General features: G+C 50.1%; 1 protein-coding gene across 1 annotated transcript in view; it reads right to left on the bottom strand.

Annotated features, from left to right (window-relative positions):
* Positions 1–7,753: 7,753 nt before the first annotated feature.
* POLR1A (RNA polymerase I subunit A) overlaps positions 7,754–14,647 on the bottom strand; it is an 82,155-nt gene continuing 75,261 nt past the window's right edge. Inside the window, exons 30-34 of the mRNA XM_004388235.2 lie at positions 11,999–12,283; positions 10,634–10,834; positions 9,383–9,500; positions 8,614–8,778; positions 7,754–7,934 (exon numbers count right to left, since the gene is read on the bottom strand). Of these exons, the coding sequence (XP_004388292.1) occupies positions 7,834–7,934; positions 8,614–8,778; positions 9,383–9,500; positions 10,634–10,834; positions 11,999–12,283 (870 nt within the window). The 3' untranslated portion in view covers positions 7,754–7,833. The remainder of the gene's footprint in view (positions 7,935–8,613; positions 8,779–9,382; positions 9,501–10,633; positions 10,835–11,998; positions 12,284–14,647) is intronic.

Raw genomic sequence — 14,647 nt, 5'->3', positions numbered from 1 at the left:
CTATACATAGAGAACCCAAAGACTCCATGAGAAAACTACTGAAACTAATAGACTTAGCAGAGTAGCAAGATACAAGATAAACATACAAAAATCGGTTGGATTCCTATACACCAGTAAAGAGAACTACGAAAAGAAAATCAGGAAAGCAATATCATTTATAATGTTGTTGTTGTCAGATGCCGTTGAGTTGGTTCCAACTCATAGCGATCCTATGCGCAACAAAACACTAACCAATCCTGCCCTATCCTCCATTTATAATAGCCTCTAAAAAAATAAAATACTTAGAAATAAATCTACCTAGGAACATAAAAGACCTATACAAAGAAAGCTGCAAAATACCACTGCAAGAAACCAAATGAGACCTACATAAATGGAAAAACATACCATGCCCATGGATCAGTAGACTCAACATTGTGAAAACGTCAATTCTACCCAAAACAATATACAAATACAATGCAATCTTGATCCAAATACCAACAGCATTCTTTAACAAGATGGAAAAACTAATCATTAACTTTATATGGAAAGGAAAGAGACCCCGGATAAGTAAAGCACTATTGAAGAAAAAGAATAAAGTAGGAGGTTTCATACTACCCGACCTCTGAACCTACTATACAGCTATGGTAGTCAAAACAGCCTGGTACTTGTACTTTGATTTGTGCCATCACATGGGGCTCTAAATTCCATAAGGTGACCGCTTGTCATTTATTCCTGTCACCTCTCATGAACTGCCAGCTCCCAATCCCTAGGCAAAGTGCAGAGCCCTTCTCCTCTTACCCCAGCAGGACTGTCTGTCCCTCCTGGAGACCTATAAACAATGAGATCCTGGAGAGGAAGTGGTCCTTGGCCTAGGCAGACGTTTGCCGCCCTTACATCTACCTGCCACACTTTATGCAGGGCAGCCTCTGCCTGTGAGATGCCCTTCCTCGATGAGCAGAGTGAGGAGATGGAGCCCAGGCTGTGGAACCTCTGATGGTGAGATGCCCTTCCCTGGTGGGCAGAGTGAGGAAATGGACCTCAGACTCTAGAGCCTCTGATGGTGAGGTGCCCTTCCTCCATGGGCAGTGAGGACACTGAGCCCAGACTCTGGAACCTCTGACTGTGAGGCACCCTTCCCTGGTGGGCAGAGTGAGGAGACGGCCCCAGACTCTAGTGGCTTCAAGTCCTTACCCACCACTTGCTGACTGTGTCCTTGGGCAATGAGGACAGAACCTGTACCTCCCTCACTGGATTGTTGTGAGGACTGAGTTGGCATGTTGAAGGACCTGGACCTGAGCTCCGGGTAACGGTACGCTTCCATACCTGAAAGTGAGCTGCTCAGAAGCCAGGCAGGAGGGCAGGGCTCTCTCAGTCTGCTCCTGGTTTCCAGTAATTTCCTGTTTTCACCCTGGTCTCTCCAGCACGTACAGACTTGCTGTCATAGGTGTAGACTTACTGCCCTAACCATGGGCAATTTGCTTTTTTAATCAATCTATGTACCTCAGAAAATGCCCCAGCAGCCCTGATTAGTCTAAGGGTGATACTGCCCAGGAGAGCCAAAAGCTAACCTCCTTCCTGAAGGTCCGTCTGCAGTGCCAGGCTCTGTACACAATTCTTGGCCTGTAGTATCACCTCATTCATTTAATTTTGGACAGGATGGGGAAAGTAATGTAGATGACAAAAGATTATCTAATAAATGAGTTTTTTAAAATTGACACTAAGAACCCATGGAAACAACCCAAGAGAAAAGTGGGCAAAGGATACAAATGGGCAATTCTCAGAAGTGAAATCAGAATAACCAATAAACACATGAAAAGATGCTCAGCTTTATTAATAAGGAATTGCCAGTTAAGATTACAATGAGTGTTTGTAATTAGATTACCAGCGTTTACCTATCAGAGTGGTAAATTTAAATCATTCTATTTTGTAAAAGAAACATTAACCCCTGTGCGTGTGTGTGTGTATGTGTGTATACACCAGGGTTTCTCCATCTCAACACTACTGACATTTGGGGACAGATAATTCTTTGTTGTAGGGGCATCTTGTGCATTGTAGGATGTTTAGCAGCATTCCTGGCCTCTACCCATTAGATGCCAATATAACACCTTCCTGCCTCCAATTGTGACAACGAAAAATGTCTCCAGACATTGCCAATTATCCCCTGAGGGTCAAAATAGCCCCAGTTGAGAACTATTGGGGGTAAACATTTATAGTTGCGTATAGTTTATAAACAATCTCATTTAATTTTAATCACCATTTCACAGACAAGGAACCCGAGGTACAGAGAGGCTGAGTCACTTTCTTAGGGTTACTCTGTGGTTTTAAGAGTGGTCAGTCTTCAGAGCTCAGCGTATTGCCAGAGATGCAGCCACACTGCTCAACCATTTATGAGGCTGGACTGGTTGAACGTGTGTAGAACCTCAGGTTCATGTTTCCTAGCAAGAACCAGGGGTTAGCGAGGAGGGGAGTGTTTACTGTGGTCCAGCTGAGGCTTGTGGTGTCTGAAGCCCTGTCACATGTGAGGCCACAGCCCCTGGGCTGGCTGGGTGAGCTCCCCCAGTGACAGTACATCAGGCAGGCCAGTCCAGAAAGCAGCATCCAGCAGGGCCACCAGACCTTCTGAGCAAGGCTCACCATAACTTGCAAAAGAAAGATCTACAGGTAGCACTGTGGTTGGAACCATGCAGTTGCCTCACCTATGACGGGAGTAGAGGGGGGCGGGCAGGATGGTGAGCAGCTGGGGTGGGAGTGGGGCATGTGGGGTAGCGATTACTGTCTGGATTCTTTTTCAATTTCCTCCTGGGCCCTGAACACCCGAGTGCCTGCCCTCTGTCCTCTCCACAAAGCATCACCTGCAGCTGGGTGGGCATAATTCTACTTGGGGAGCGGAGGGCATGTTCACATGATGCTTGGTGGGACCTCAGCCTTTGGTCTGGTCACACTGAAGCTGAATTTCCTATTGCCTTGTCTGTTTAGGGCACCAGACCAAAAAACTGTGAGGGCAGGACCCATGCAGCTCACTCATCTTTGGCTGCCTGGCACAAAGCAGACATAAAGGTTGGGTGGACGGCAAGATGGGGGAAGATGGGCACGTCAGGGATCTTTGGGTGGGAACTTCCCTTCCAGGCCATGGAGCCCAAGCCCCTGAGGTTCCAGACCTGCTCGAGGTCAGTCACCTGAGGAACTGCATGAAACCTGAGCCCAGTCAAGGTGAACTGAGGTGGTCAGCCCAGAGGCTTGGCGAGGGTAATGCACACCCAGGGGCAGTCTCTAAATTGCCCCCTCCCCTTTCAAGATGAGTAGACAGAAACACCTTCTCCCCTCTTGTCTGGCTGCCTCAGATGCCCTTATTATTTGTGGTGCTTCAGATGTCATCCAGAGCCTCCTCTGGCGCCCCCTTCGACTTGCGCTGGGGGCAAGTGCCCCCCTATTTCCTCCCCCAATCCCCCTCCCCATGCCTCTGGCTCAGCCCTGTTCCTGAAACCAGGTTCTGGGCCTTTCCCTGGGCTGTGAAACTGGAGCTGTAAGGAGTTCTGAGTTGAATCCAGCTCCTTGATGACCACTCACCAGACGACAGAGGCCCTATCTAAGGAACATGAGGTACAATTCTCATTAAACAATTACAGTTTCCCTTTTTAAACGAGAATTTCTCACTGGCATTGCTTCTGTGAAACACTGGCCTTTTGAGAGTCCCCTCCCCTGGCTGGCCCTTGGTGGTGCCTGATGAGAGGAACTTTTAAGCTGCACAAGCAGCCTCCCTAATGTGCTGGGCTGGACCTCAGCTTCAGGCTCTCTGCTTTCTGGCTGGAAGTGTCACACCTGTCTGATCTTCGAGGCTTTGCTGAGCTGCTGGGTAAATCTGATTGCAGCCTTCCTGGAACCCCACTGTAACCCTGCAGACAGCTACCTTGGTACTGTGTTTTAGTGCACACGCACACACACTTTTTGAAAGCAGGGGTCAGATCTTCATGGGTAGACCTAGGGCCAGTGACTGACTCACACTTTAAGTCATCACACTGACAGGAGGTGACTGGCTGTGTTTTCGTAATTGACTAGTCTCTTTCGTTACCACTGGCATAAACAGTATGCTAGCCACTTTTTATGCCTCTGGACCTCAGAGGTAAGGTGTTGTTCCGGTTCTAATGCATCTAGTCTCAAGGTGGGTGCCTTTTGAAATGTTTGGAGCTTAGCAGACCAGAGTTGAAGCCTCACTGTTGTGTAGGTTCAGTGTTCTATTAAGTCATGATGCTTCCTGGATGTGTCAGCTTGGTAAACTTTTGCCTTTTTTTCCTTTATTTCTGTGAGATAAGCTTGCAATTACAATTATAACTCTCCTGTGTGATAGTTAGGGAGCCCTGAGGGTTTATTTTGGTTTTTCTGTGTCATATTAGGAAAACCAGAGGTTCCCCATGTAACCTAATGGAAAGGCGCCTGTAATAAATTCCTTATCTAGCTCTTATTGGTAGCTTGTACTACCGGATATTTCTCAAAATCTGTATTACCAACGAAAAATTTAAACACATTCAATTAGTGAGGGCCCCTGGTGGCTCAGTGGTTGAGCGTGGCTGCTAACCAAAAGGCCAGCAGTTCCAACTCACCAGGTGCTCCTCGGAAATTCTATGGGGCAGTTCTACTCCGTCCTATAGCCTCACTGAGTCGGAATTGACTCGACAGCAATGGGTTTCAATTATAAGCATGCATTCCAATACTGAAAACACATGCCATCAAAAAAATTTTTTTCTGAGGAGAAAAAATGTAGTAACTAAAGGGCTAAGCCAGTGGTCCTAACCTCCACTGCACATTAGACTCTCCTGGATTTGTTTTAAAACTCACAATGCCCAGGCTACACCCCAGGGCAATGAAATCAGAACCTCTGGGCAGGGACTCTAGAATCAGAATGTAAAACCTCCCCAGGTGACTCCACTGTGCAGGGCTGAGAACCCTGTCCTAAGTGGCCTCTGGCAAAAATGGGGGATTGATGGTGTAGGAATTTTTGAAAATTCTGACTGTACCTATTTTGGTGATTGTGATCAAAGTAAAAACCCTAAGGGAAGACAAGTGAGAGAAAGCTGCACTAGGATCGGGAGACCTGCAGTAGGTAGGTCCAGTGAACTCAGTTACCTAAACCTCAAAGATGTGAAGCTGGAGACTCTGCCTTACTCACCTGTAGTCCCTCCCGGGGCCTCCTCCACTTGGGGGAGGCCAGATGGGTGACTCTTCATCCTTTAAGGCCCAGCTTTTCCTACTTCTAGAGCATTTTCCTGGCCCCTACAGCCCCAACTCTTGAAATCTTCAGATTGGCAAGCGACAGACACTTCTTAAGTGGTTCTTAAGGCCCTGTAGGTACAGATGGCCTAAAGGCCCCAACGTCTGATTCAAACACAGCCCCATGGGGAGGAGGGAGATAACCCAGGAAGGACACCTTAACAGAAAGCAGTTTATTAAAGTAATGACCTAAAACAGCCCTGAGAAGCTCGGTCAGGGTCAGGACAGTGGAAAAAAACGAAGGTTCAAGTTCCAGACTAGGAACCTGACAAGGTGCTTCATCCAGTCCTGAGTTTTGTTCCTACCTGATGAAAGACGAGAAAGGAGAGATTTAAAACAACAATTGAATCTTATAAACAAACGAGCAGGCATGGACACCGCCACATGAACAGCAACACGAGGAGGACGTCCCAGGACAGCGGCTGGCTGGAAGAACTCAAAGCTTCAGGAGTTTGTGAACCCCAGCAAACACTCCATTCTGTTTTGACTAAAAATGAATGGTATTATGCATGATTCATGTTCGTCATCAGATTTGGCTTAGACCTACTTGTGGCTCTTCCCAAAAGCCAAAGGCACCCTCAGAGAAAGAGCACTTACAATCCTGAGACTATTCCAGCAAATACACCATCTTCAACTGCAAAGAAGGCCACTCTCAGAGGCTTCTGGACAGGCAGAGCACTAGAATGAATGTGCAATCCCAGAAGGGGGTCACAGTGGCAGATTCCTCACTCATCACCATGTCAGCTTAAAAACCCGGTGTGCTGTTTTATAATCATACCCTGTGAGTGACTTGTTCATGTGGAGAGAAACACGTGGAAAAGAGCTGCCCAGGATTTGTGTGGACGGACGGGGGCAGCGAGGGCGGAAGTCCACCACCTGTGTCCACAGCCCTGTCCAGTTGCAGGGCGTGCTCCTTCACCTCCGTGCACTCAGCGCCGGGGCCGAGCCTGTGGCCCGTTCACCGACCGGAGGTCACAGCCACTAGGCTGCTTGGTGACCTTACTGGAGGACCTTCTCCCTCAACTCTTGTTTAAGTGGGAATGCTTAAATAGTAAATTGGCCCTTGAGGAATCACACCCTCCCCTGTATGCCAAGCCTCTTTAATGCAGGGTTCATCGGACCTTTCCTTCCTATAGGCCCACCCCCACCCCAAGCTGTCCTTATTCCTCTGTACCAAGCCCTGATGCACCTGGTAAACCCTGTTACAAGGTTTCTGTTTCTGCCAGGTTTTTCCCCAGTGTGGAGGTGGGAGGCATGGGCTGGGGCCCTTCACATGTCTGGAGAGGGGAACAGGGAGAAGGAAAGAGAAACCAGTGTCTGGAGGACACGGCATGGCCACTGTCCACCTGGCAAGGCCTCTCCTTTAACCCCTAGACCAAGCTCATGGGCAGCAGCCCTTCCCATTCCAGACCAAGGTCAGCACAACCCCTCCCCACAGGCTTCCGCTTTCCTGGCCATGGGACTAGGGCTGGCTCAGGAAGGTGGCACTACAGGGGCCAGCATGGGTGATGTGGGGGCTACAGGGGCTGAGCTCTCCCCTCACTTCTTCTGACAAGAACAGGAAGAGGGACCCATGATCTGACTGGGCCGGGCGTGTCTGCCGAGAAATCCCAGTCCTGGGCTCTCAATGCAGAAACCACAAACCAAGCCCAAAAACGAAAAACCCCAAGTCTTTTTCTTCCTCTCCCAATAGCCAGTCCCAGTGATGTTTATTACTCGACCTGAGCCAGATTAACATTAGACTAAAACAGAAACCGCCTCTGGCTTTACAAAGCCATACAAGCCCTTTGCCTGTTCTGTGGGTGGGCGCCGCGCTGCTGGTGCCAGAGGGGGAGCCTGAGAGACCTGAGAGCAGCGCCTGCTGGGAGGGATGCAGGCTTCACAGTGAACCTGAGCACAGAGCCAGGGACAGCCAAGCTCATTCCAACGTCCCAGCCCAGAGGGTGACCTGGGGGCATGTATGTGTGGGTGTGAGCTGCTGGGCCTGAGAGACCACCCCCAGGCTCAGGGCTCATCTGGCCTGGAAAGACACATGGCCAGGGGACTGGCCCAGGTACACAAGCTGGGCACGTGGGAGAAATGCAACCCTGCCTTGGCCCAGGGGAACAATCCTTGGGGAGAGGCTCTTTGGGAACTTTGCCCCACGGGCTGGTGCTGCAGGCAAGAGCAGATGTGGCCGAAGGGGAGCCCCCAGAATCCTGCTGCAGTCAAAGCTGTAGTCCTGGATCAAAGCACTGCTCCCTGGAGTCTTCCCAATGCCCCGCCCTGGGGCTTCTCTTTAGGGATTTCGTCTTGCTCTGGTGCCGTCTGCAGCTCAGTGAAGCCCCAGCCTCAGTGGAGGGCCTCAGAAAACATCCCAAATCTTGTTGACAACCCCGAGACGGGGGACTGTCACCTTTCCAGGTGAAGCGGGTCTGGTCCCGAGGCCAGCAGCTTTCCGAAACCCCAAGGTCGCTGCTGTGCCTCGTACCGTCACATTACGCTGCCCCGTGGAGGCTCATCTCCCAGGCCTCGTGCGTTCTGCGAGTGGCGGGCCAGGCGACGCTCACGCCCAGGTCCTCCGGGCCACGGGCCGTGCTATGGTGGCCGCTATCTCAAGGGCTGCTTGAGCTCAAACAGGCCTGTCCCGCCCTTGACGACCTTCCCAACCACTAGGCAGGCGGAAGGGGACCGCAGCTCGTCGTGGGACCCTGGGAGAGACAAGAGTGCTTGTTAGGCCACCAAGAGAGAAGCTGGGGTGACGTAACCGACTGGGGCTCTTCACTGAGGCCAAGTGGCTGGGGCACCCCAAGTCTCTGAGAGCCAGGAAGACTATATAAGACAGCAGTGCTTCTGTGTTCAAAAGACAGGAACGCTCTCTGTCACTCCAAAACACAGCCGGTGCCCTGTGTGCTGCCCACTCCTTCCCTAGATTCTTCCTGTTTTCAGATCTTACCGGAAAGGCACTGTGGTAAGGCCCCCGACCCCTCTTGGAAAGCACCGTGGGAAGGCCCCTGCCCACTGGTGGGAGGCGGGAAGGCCCCCGCTCACCGGTGGGAGGCACCGTGGGAAGGCCCCTGCCCTCCCCCTGGAAAGGCACGTGGTAAGGCCTTCGCCCCCCGGTGGGAGGCGCTGTGGTAAGGCCCCCAACACCCAGTAAAGGCACTGTGGTAAAGCCCCCGCCCCCCAGTGGGAGGTGCCATGACAAGGCCCCCGCCCCATGGTGGGAAGCACCATGGTAAGACCCCTGCTCCCCTGGTGGGAGGCGCCAGGGTAAGGCCCCCGCCCCCCGGTGGGAGGTGCCATGGCAAGGCCCCCGCCCCCCGGTGGGAGGTGCCATGGCAAGGCCCCCGCCCCCCGATGGGAGGCTGGAAGGCCAAAAGCACTGACCCATCATGGTGGCTTGTTTCAGAAACTGGAAGCTGGTTTCAAAAGTCATCTGCTGCAGAGGGGAGGAGTTAGATCGGATCCCAAAGCGGTTCAGCGGCTTGTAAACACCCTCAAAGCACATATAATCAGCGACCAGGGAGAGATGGCGAGGATCGACTGCAATGCCTGTCACACGGGCAAGCAAGGGGTAAACAGTGAGAGGGGGACAGTGGGAAAGCACCACCTGACACAAGCCAGCTATCTCCCAGAAGGAGCAGACATGGGGTGTCAGACCCCAGCCAGGGCTCTACTCCAGATCCACCACCTACTCGCTACATCAGCTGACACCTAAGCCTCATCTGGGGAGTCGCTCCCTATCCCTCGTTGCTATGACAACATCTGCTTTCCACTTACAAACAGCAGCAGAGGAAACAGAGAATCCAGACTTGAAGGACACGAGACTCTAGCTGCACTGCTTTCACCTGGGAACCAAAACCCTGAAGGCAGGAGGGAGCCACCAGCGGAGGCTTCCTCATAGAAGCCAGCAGCCAAGAAACGGGGAGGCCTGGGCGACAGGCCACCCACAGACTGCACAAGTGTCTGCATCTTCACACTCACTCAGGGATCCTCCTACCAGCAAACCACTCACTGTGCCCACTTCTCAGTCCACACCATGAATCTGGATGGCCACGCCATCCTGACCCCGTCGGGTCCTCAGACCAGCACTATGACCTGCTGAGTCTCATCCAAATGCTGCAGAACCCCCCAGCTCCTGAGCGAGGCCTCTCACCATACACGGCAAACACGTCCTTGATCTCCTTTTCAATCACCCGCAGCGCCGCCTCGATGCCGTACGTGTCGGCCATTGCGTGGATGTCGTTGGAATAGAGGCGGCGCAGATCCAGAACCTGGGGGAGGAGGGAGGTGTGTGCTGAGAGGGCCTGGCCTTCACTCCCTTCCCCTGGGTATCCAACCCTGGCCACTCTCTCTCCTTGTGTCTGGCAGCTGAGGACAGCTGATGACAAAGAGGTTGAGAGGTGGCCCAAGACTAGCGAAAGGAAATAGTATAGGCAGAGCTGTTGATGGAACGCTGGCTGGGCCCCCAAGACCTGTCTCGTTTTCATTACCAGATTTGAGAGAGGATTCAGAATACAGTTTACATTCAGTACTAAGAAAGGTATTTTTAATTTCCTTTTAACAGAGAGGCCTGTTTCTTGGGGAGGCATGGCCATGCCCCCAGCAGACACTTTTCACACATGTGGCACAGGGATGGTCAGCTCGCAAGGTATGTCCAGCCTCTCAGGGCCTGAGGCTCCAAGTGCGCTGTCTTGAGGGGCCCGCTGAGCTCTGTGCTACGGCTGGTGGGAGCGGCACCCCAATGACAGATCATAGTCTACAGGTGGCAAGTGAGACCCTGGAGGCCTGCCTAGCCCTGCTTACACCAGCCCCCTCTCTGAGCACCACATGAAGCACGCCTTGTGGGGTGCTGGTGGCCGACTCTCAGGAGGTAAGAGCTCTCTTCTGCTCTGCCCTCTTGGGAAGCATTCGGTAAAAGGCTCCAGGGGAGAAGGGGGCTTGGAGGGGATGCTGTTGGTGGGGGGATACATGCACCAGGCATGGAGAGCTTGGCCACCTTTGCTCAGGCTCAGCAAGGATGGGCTCTATGGGTTCCACGCTCAGTACTCCGTGGGGCAACTTGTGCCCAGGGGTTGGGAGGATTTCAGGAGACTCCTGGGGATTCAGTGAACTGGGGACAGCGAGAGACAGCTCAGAGAAGAAATGGGGTGTGCTGGTGGAGAGCATGGAAAGGGGCACATGGGCCTTGGCAGGGCAGGCACCCGACTCAGCAAAGGAGTGTGGAAGTAGTTTTCTAAATTATTTCTCACAATTCTACTTGTGGTAATTTAATTTCAAGGGAAAAAAATGTTGTGTTCCAATTAGCTTGGGAAACTCTGAGGCCTATCCTGAGACAAGGAATGTGAAGGATCTCAGCTGCTGCTGTGCCTCAGGCCGGCAGACCACCCGGGCAGGAGACGCCTACCTCGGCATACTTGAACAGCTCGGCGAGGTTGATTCCTTCTGTGTTTAACACAAGCTCCTTCTCGTTCATCTTGTTGGTCGTTTCATTCAGGAGGCAGCGGGTGATGCCCTTGGTCGCGTGGACGACAGCACTGTGGGCCAAGGACACCACCAGGGAGCTCATGTCAAAGTTGATCTTCATCAGAGGGAGCTTCACCGTCACCTGCAAGAGGAGGGGGAGCTGGGCCAAGGGAGACGGCTACCCCCACCCCACCCCATGGCCGGCGTGCCTTGGGAGAGTGCCTTCAAGGCCTCTCAGTAAACACCTTGGCTGGGGCAAGTGGGTCTGCCTAGATGAATACTGGATGACCCAAAGGATGGTCATCTTCAGTCACCAGATCAGAGGTGACAACAATGGAGATGCTGTTGCACACACGGCATCACTCTTAATAACCTTTCAGTTACCAGTCTGGTGCACACCGTCTGCTGTGTCCATCCTGGTCAGTGGTTCTCACTATCGACACTACAGTTTAGGAACCACTGAACTGGATCAAAGGACAGAGTAAGTCTATTTACAGACAGCTAGGCATTCAAGGAGCACTGGTATCGCACCCACCTAGTGGGTCCCTGGGAGAAAGACCTGGCGATCTGCTCCCGTAAAGATTACAGCCTAGAGAACCCTATGAGGCAGTTCTACTCTGTCACATGGGGTCACTATGAGTCGAAAACCAACTCAACGGCATCCAACAATAATAACAGGCATCAAGCCAGTCTTTACGGGAACTATTAAATCTCTAAGAGAATGACCAGAGGCTGAGGATGAGGCTGTGCTCGTGTGGTGGTGGTGTTAGCTACTGTCCAGTCGATTCCGACTCATGGCATGTGCAGAACAGAACTGCTCCATGGGGTTTTCAAGGCCATGACCTTTCAGAAGGAGATCACCAGGACTGTCTTCCAAGGCACCTCTGGGTGGGTTGAAACTACCAACCTTTTGGCTAGCAGTCAAGTACTTAACTGTACCACCGGCAAGAGTGAAGCTCTAGAACAGCTGTGATATATGTTAACACCTGTTATAATGAGGATGAAAAGAAGGAATATATCTGAAAGTACCTAGCAACAAGTACCTGGAAGATCAGACCCACATTTAAACTATTCTTGAAGAATTAGAGAACTGGCCCATGAGGGTTTGTAAGGAAAATATGTGTGGCTATGCTTTGAGCAGAGGGTCTAGCTATCACCAGATCCTTAAAGGAACCTGGGACTAAAACAGTTGGTGTCCAAGAGGCTGAGGCAACAGAGTAACCAACTCAGAGCCTGGCAAGGGCCCAAGCCTGCTGAGAAGGCGGGTAGCGCTGAGCTGCGCCCGGCCCAGCCTGCATGCACTGACCTCGCACCACAGGCTCTCCTCGGTGTCGTACTTGTAGTCCTCGATGAACGTGTGGGACTCGCACACAGCCTGGATACGGCGCTCTGCGGCCTCGGCTCCCTGGGGTCCCTGGCCACGGGTGGGTTTCTGTGGCCGTGTCAGGGCTTCATCCTCCTCTGGGCTGGGACCCACCTCTTCGTTCTGCTCTTGCGTGCCTTCACCAGAGACGTTCCCTTCCTCTTGCATGTCCTCATCCTCATTCTCCCCCACTTCGTTGTCCTCCTCTTCCTCGCTCTCATAATCAACCTATCAGGAAACAGAACCATGCTGTGTCACTCAGGGTCCAGCCATCTAGCTTACCTGACCTGACTCACCTGCTCTGCACTCCCGGCTTCTCTGTGCCAGCCTGAGCTGCCTGCTTCCCTGTGCCAGCCTGAGCTGCCTGCTTCCTTTCCTCCTTGGCTCTTCCCCTGGGAATGCTACCCACTCAATGCCAATTTTTGATCAGAAAATCCTATGGTCTACTATGCCAGGAATGACAATTCAAGAGGAATGGCACTGCATTGCCACCAGCAATGTACGAGACTTCCAGTCGCTTCACATCTGCACAGCACAGGTTTTTTTTTATTTTATTTTTAGCCATTCTATTATGGATAGCAGCAGAAAATTGTCTGATATAGTGCTGGAAGATGAGCCCCTCAGGTTGGAAGGCACTCAAAATACGACTAGGGAAGAGCTGCCTCCTCAAAGTAGAGTTGACCTTAATGACGTGGATGGAGTCAAGCTTTCGGGAACTTCGTTTGCTAATGTGGCATGACTCATGACTCAAAATGGGAAGAAAGAGCTGCAAACGTCCATTAATAATAGGAACTAGAATGTACAAAGTATGAATCTAGGAAAATTGGAAGTCATCAGAAATGAAATGGAATGTATAAACATCGATATCCTAGGCATTAGAGAGCTGAGATAGACTGGCACTGGCCATTCTGAATCAGACAATCGTATGGTCTACTATGCTGGGAATGACAAATTAAAGAGGAGTGGCATTGCATTCATCGTTAAAAACAGAACATTTCAAGATCTCTCCTGGAGTACAATGCTGTCAGTGATAGGATAATATCCATATGCCTACAAGGACGACCAGCCAATACAAGTATTATTCAAATTCACGCACCAACCAATAATGCCAAAGATGAGGAAATTAAAGATTTTTACTAATTTCTGCAGTCTGAAATTGATCAAACATACAATCAGGATGCATTGATAATTACTGATGATTGAAATGCAAAAGTTGGAAACAAAGAAGAAGGATTAGTAGTTCGAAAATATGGCCTTGGTAACAGAAACAATGCTAGAGATTGTATGATAGAATTTTGGAAGATCGATGACCTATTCACTGGAAATATCTTTTTTTTCAATAACATAAAAGGTGGCTATACATGTGGACCTCACCAAATGGAATACACAAGAATCAAATTGACTATATTTGTGGAAAGAGATGATGGAGAAGCTCAATATTATCAGTCAGAACAAGGCCAAGGGCCAACTACAGAAGAGACCATCAATTGCTCATATGTAAGTTCAAGTTGAAGCTGAAGAAAATTAAAATAAGTCTACCAGAGTCAATACAATCATGAGTGTACTGCACCTGAATTTAGAGACCATCTCAAGAAGAGACTTGACCCACTGAACACTAATGACTGAGGACCAGATGAGCTGTGGAATGACATCAAGACATCATACATGAAGAAAGCAAGAATCCATTAAAAAGACAGTAAAGGAAGAAAGGACCAAAATGGATGCCAGAAGAGACTCTGAAACTTGCTCTTGAACACAGAGCAGCTAAAGCAAACAGAAGAAATGATGAAGTAAAAGAGCTGAATAGAAGATTTCAAAGGGCGGCTTGAGAAAACAAAGTATTATAATGAAATGTGCAAAGACCTGGAGTTAGAAAACTAAAAGAGAAGAACATGCTCGTCATTTCTCAAACTGAAAGAACTGAAGAAAAAATTCAAGCCTCGAGTTGCAATGTTGAAGGATTCTATGGGCAAAATACTGAACAACACAGGAAGCATCAAAAGAAAATGGAAGGAATACTAAGTCACGGTACCAAAAAGAACTCGTCAATGTTCAACCATTTCAGGAGGCAGCATATGATCAAGAACCAATGGTACTGAAGGAAGAAGTCCAAGCTGCACTGAAAGCACTGGCAAAAAACAAGCTCCAGGAATTGATGGAATACCTGTTGAGATGTTTCAACAAATGGATGCAGTGCTGGAAGTGTTCACTCATTTATGCCAAGAAATTTGGAAGACAGCTACCTGGCCAACCAACTGGAAGAAATCCATATTTACACCCATCTCAAAGAAAGGTGATCCAACAGAACGTGGAAATTATCAAACAATAGCATTAATATCATACACAAATAAAATTTCGCAGAAAATACTTCAAAAATGGTCGCAGCTGTGTATCAGCAGAGAGCTGCCAGAAATTCAAGCTGGATTCACAAGAGGATGTAGAATGAAGGATATTATTGCTGATGTCAGATGGATCTTGGCTGAAAGCAAAGAACACTAGAAAGATGTTTACCTGTGTTTTATTGACTATGCAAAGGCATTTGACTTTGTGGATCATAACAAATTATGGATAACATTGTGAAGAATGAGAATT

Source organism: Trichechus manatus, unplaced genomic scaffold (genome assembly GCF_000243295.1).
Source record: "Trichechus manatus latirostris isolate Lorelei unplaced genomic scaffold, TriManLat1.0 scaffold00208, whole genome shotgun sequence".
NCBI lineage: Eukaryota > Metazoa > Chordata > Mammalia > Sirenia > Trichechidae > Trichechus > Trichechus manatus.
Note: the sequence above shows the minus strand (reverse complement) of the source record. Positions and strands in the feature narration are given on the sequence as shown.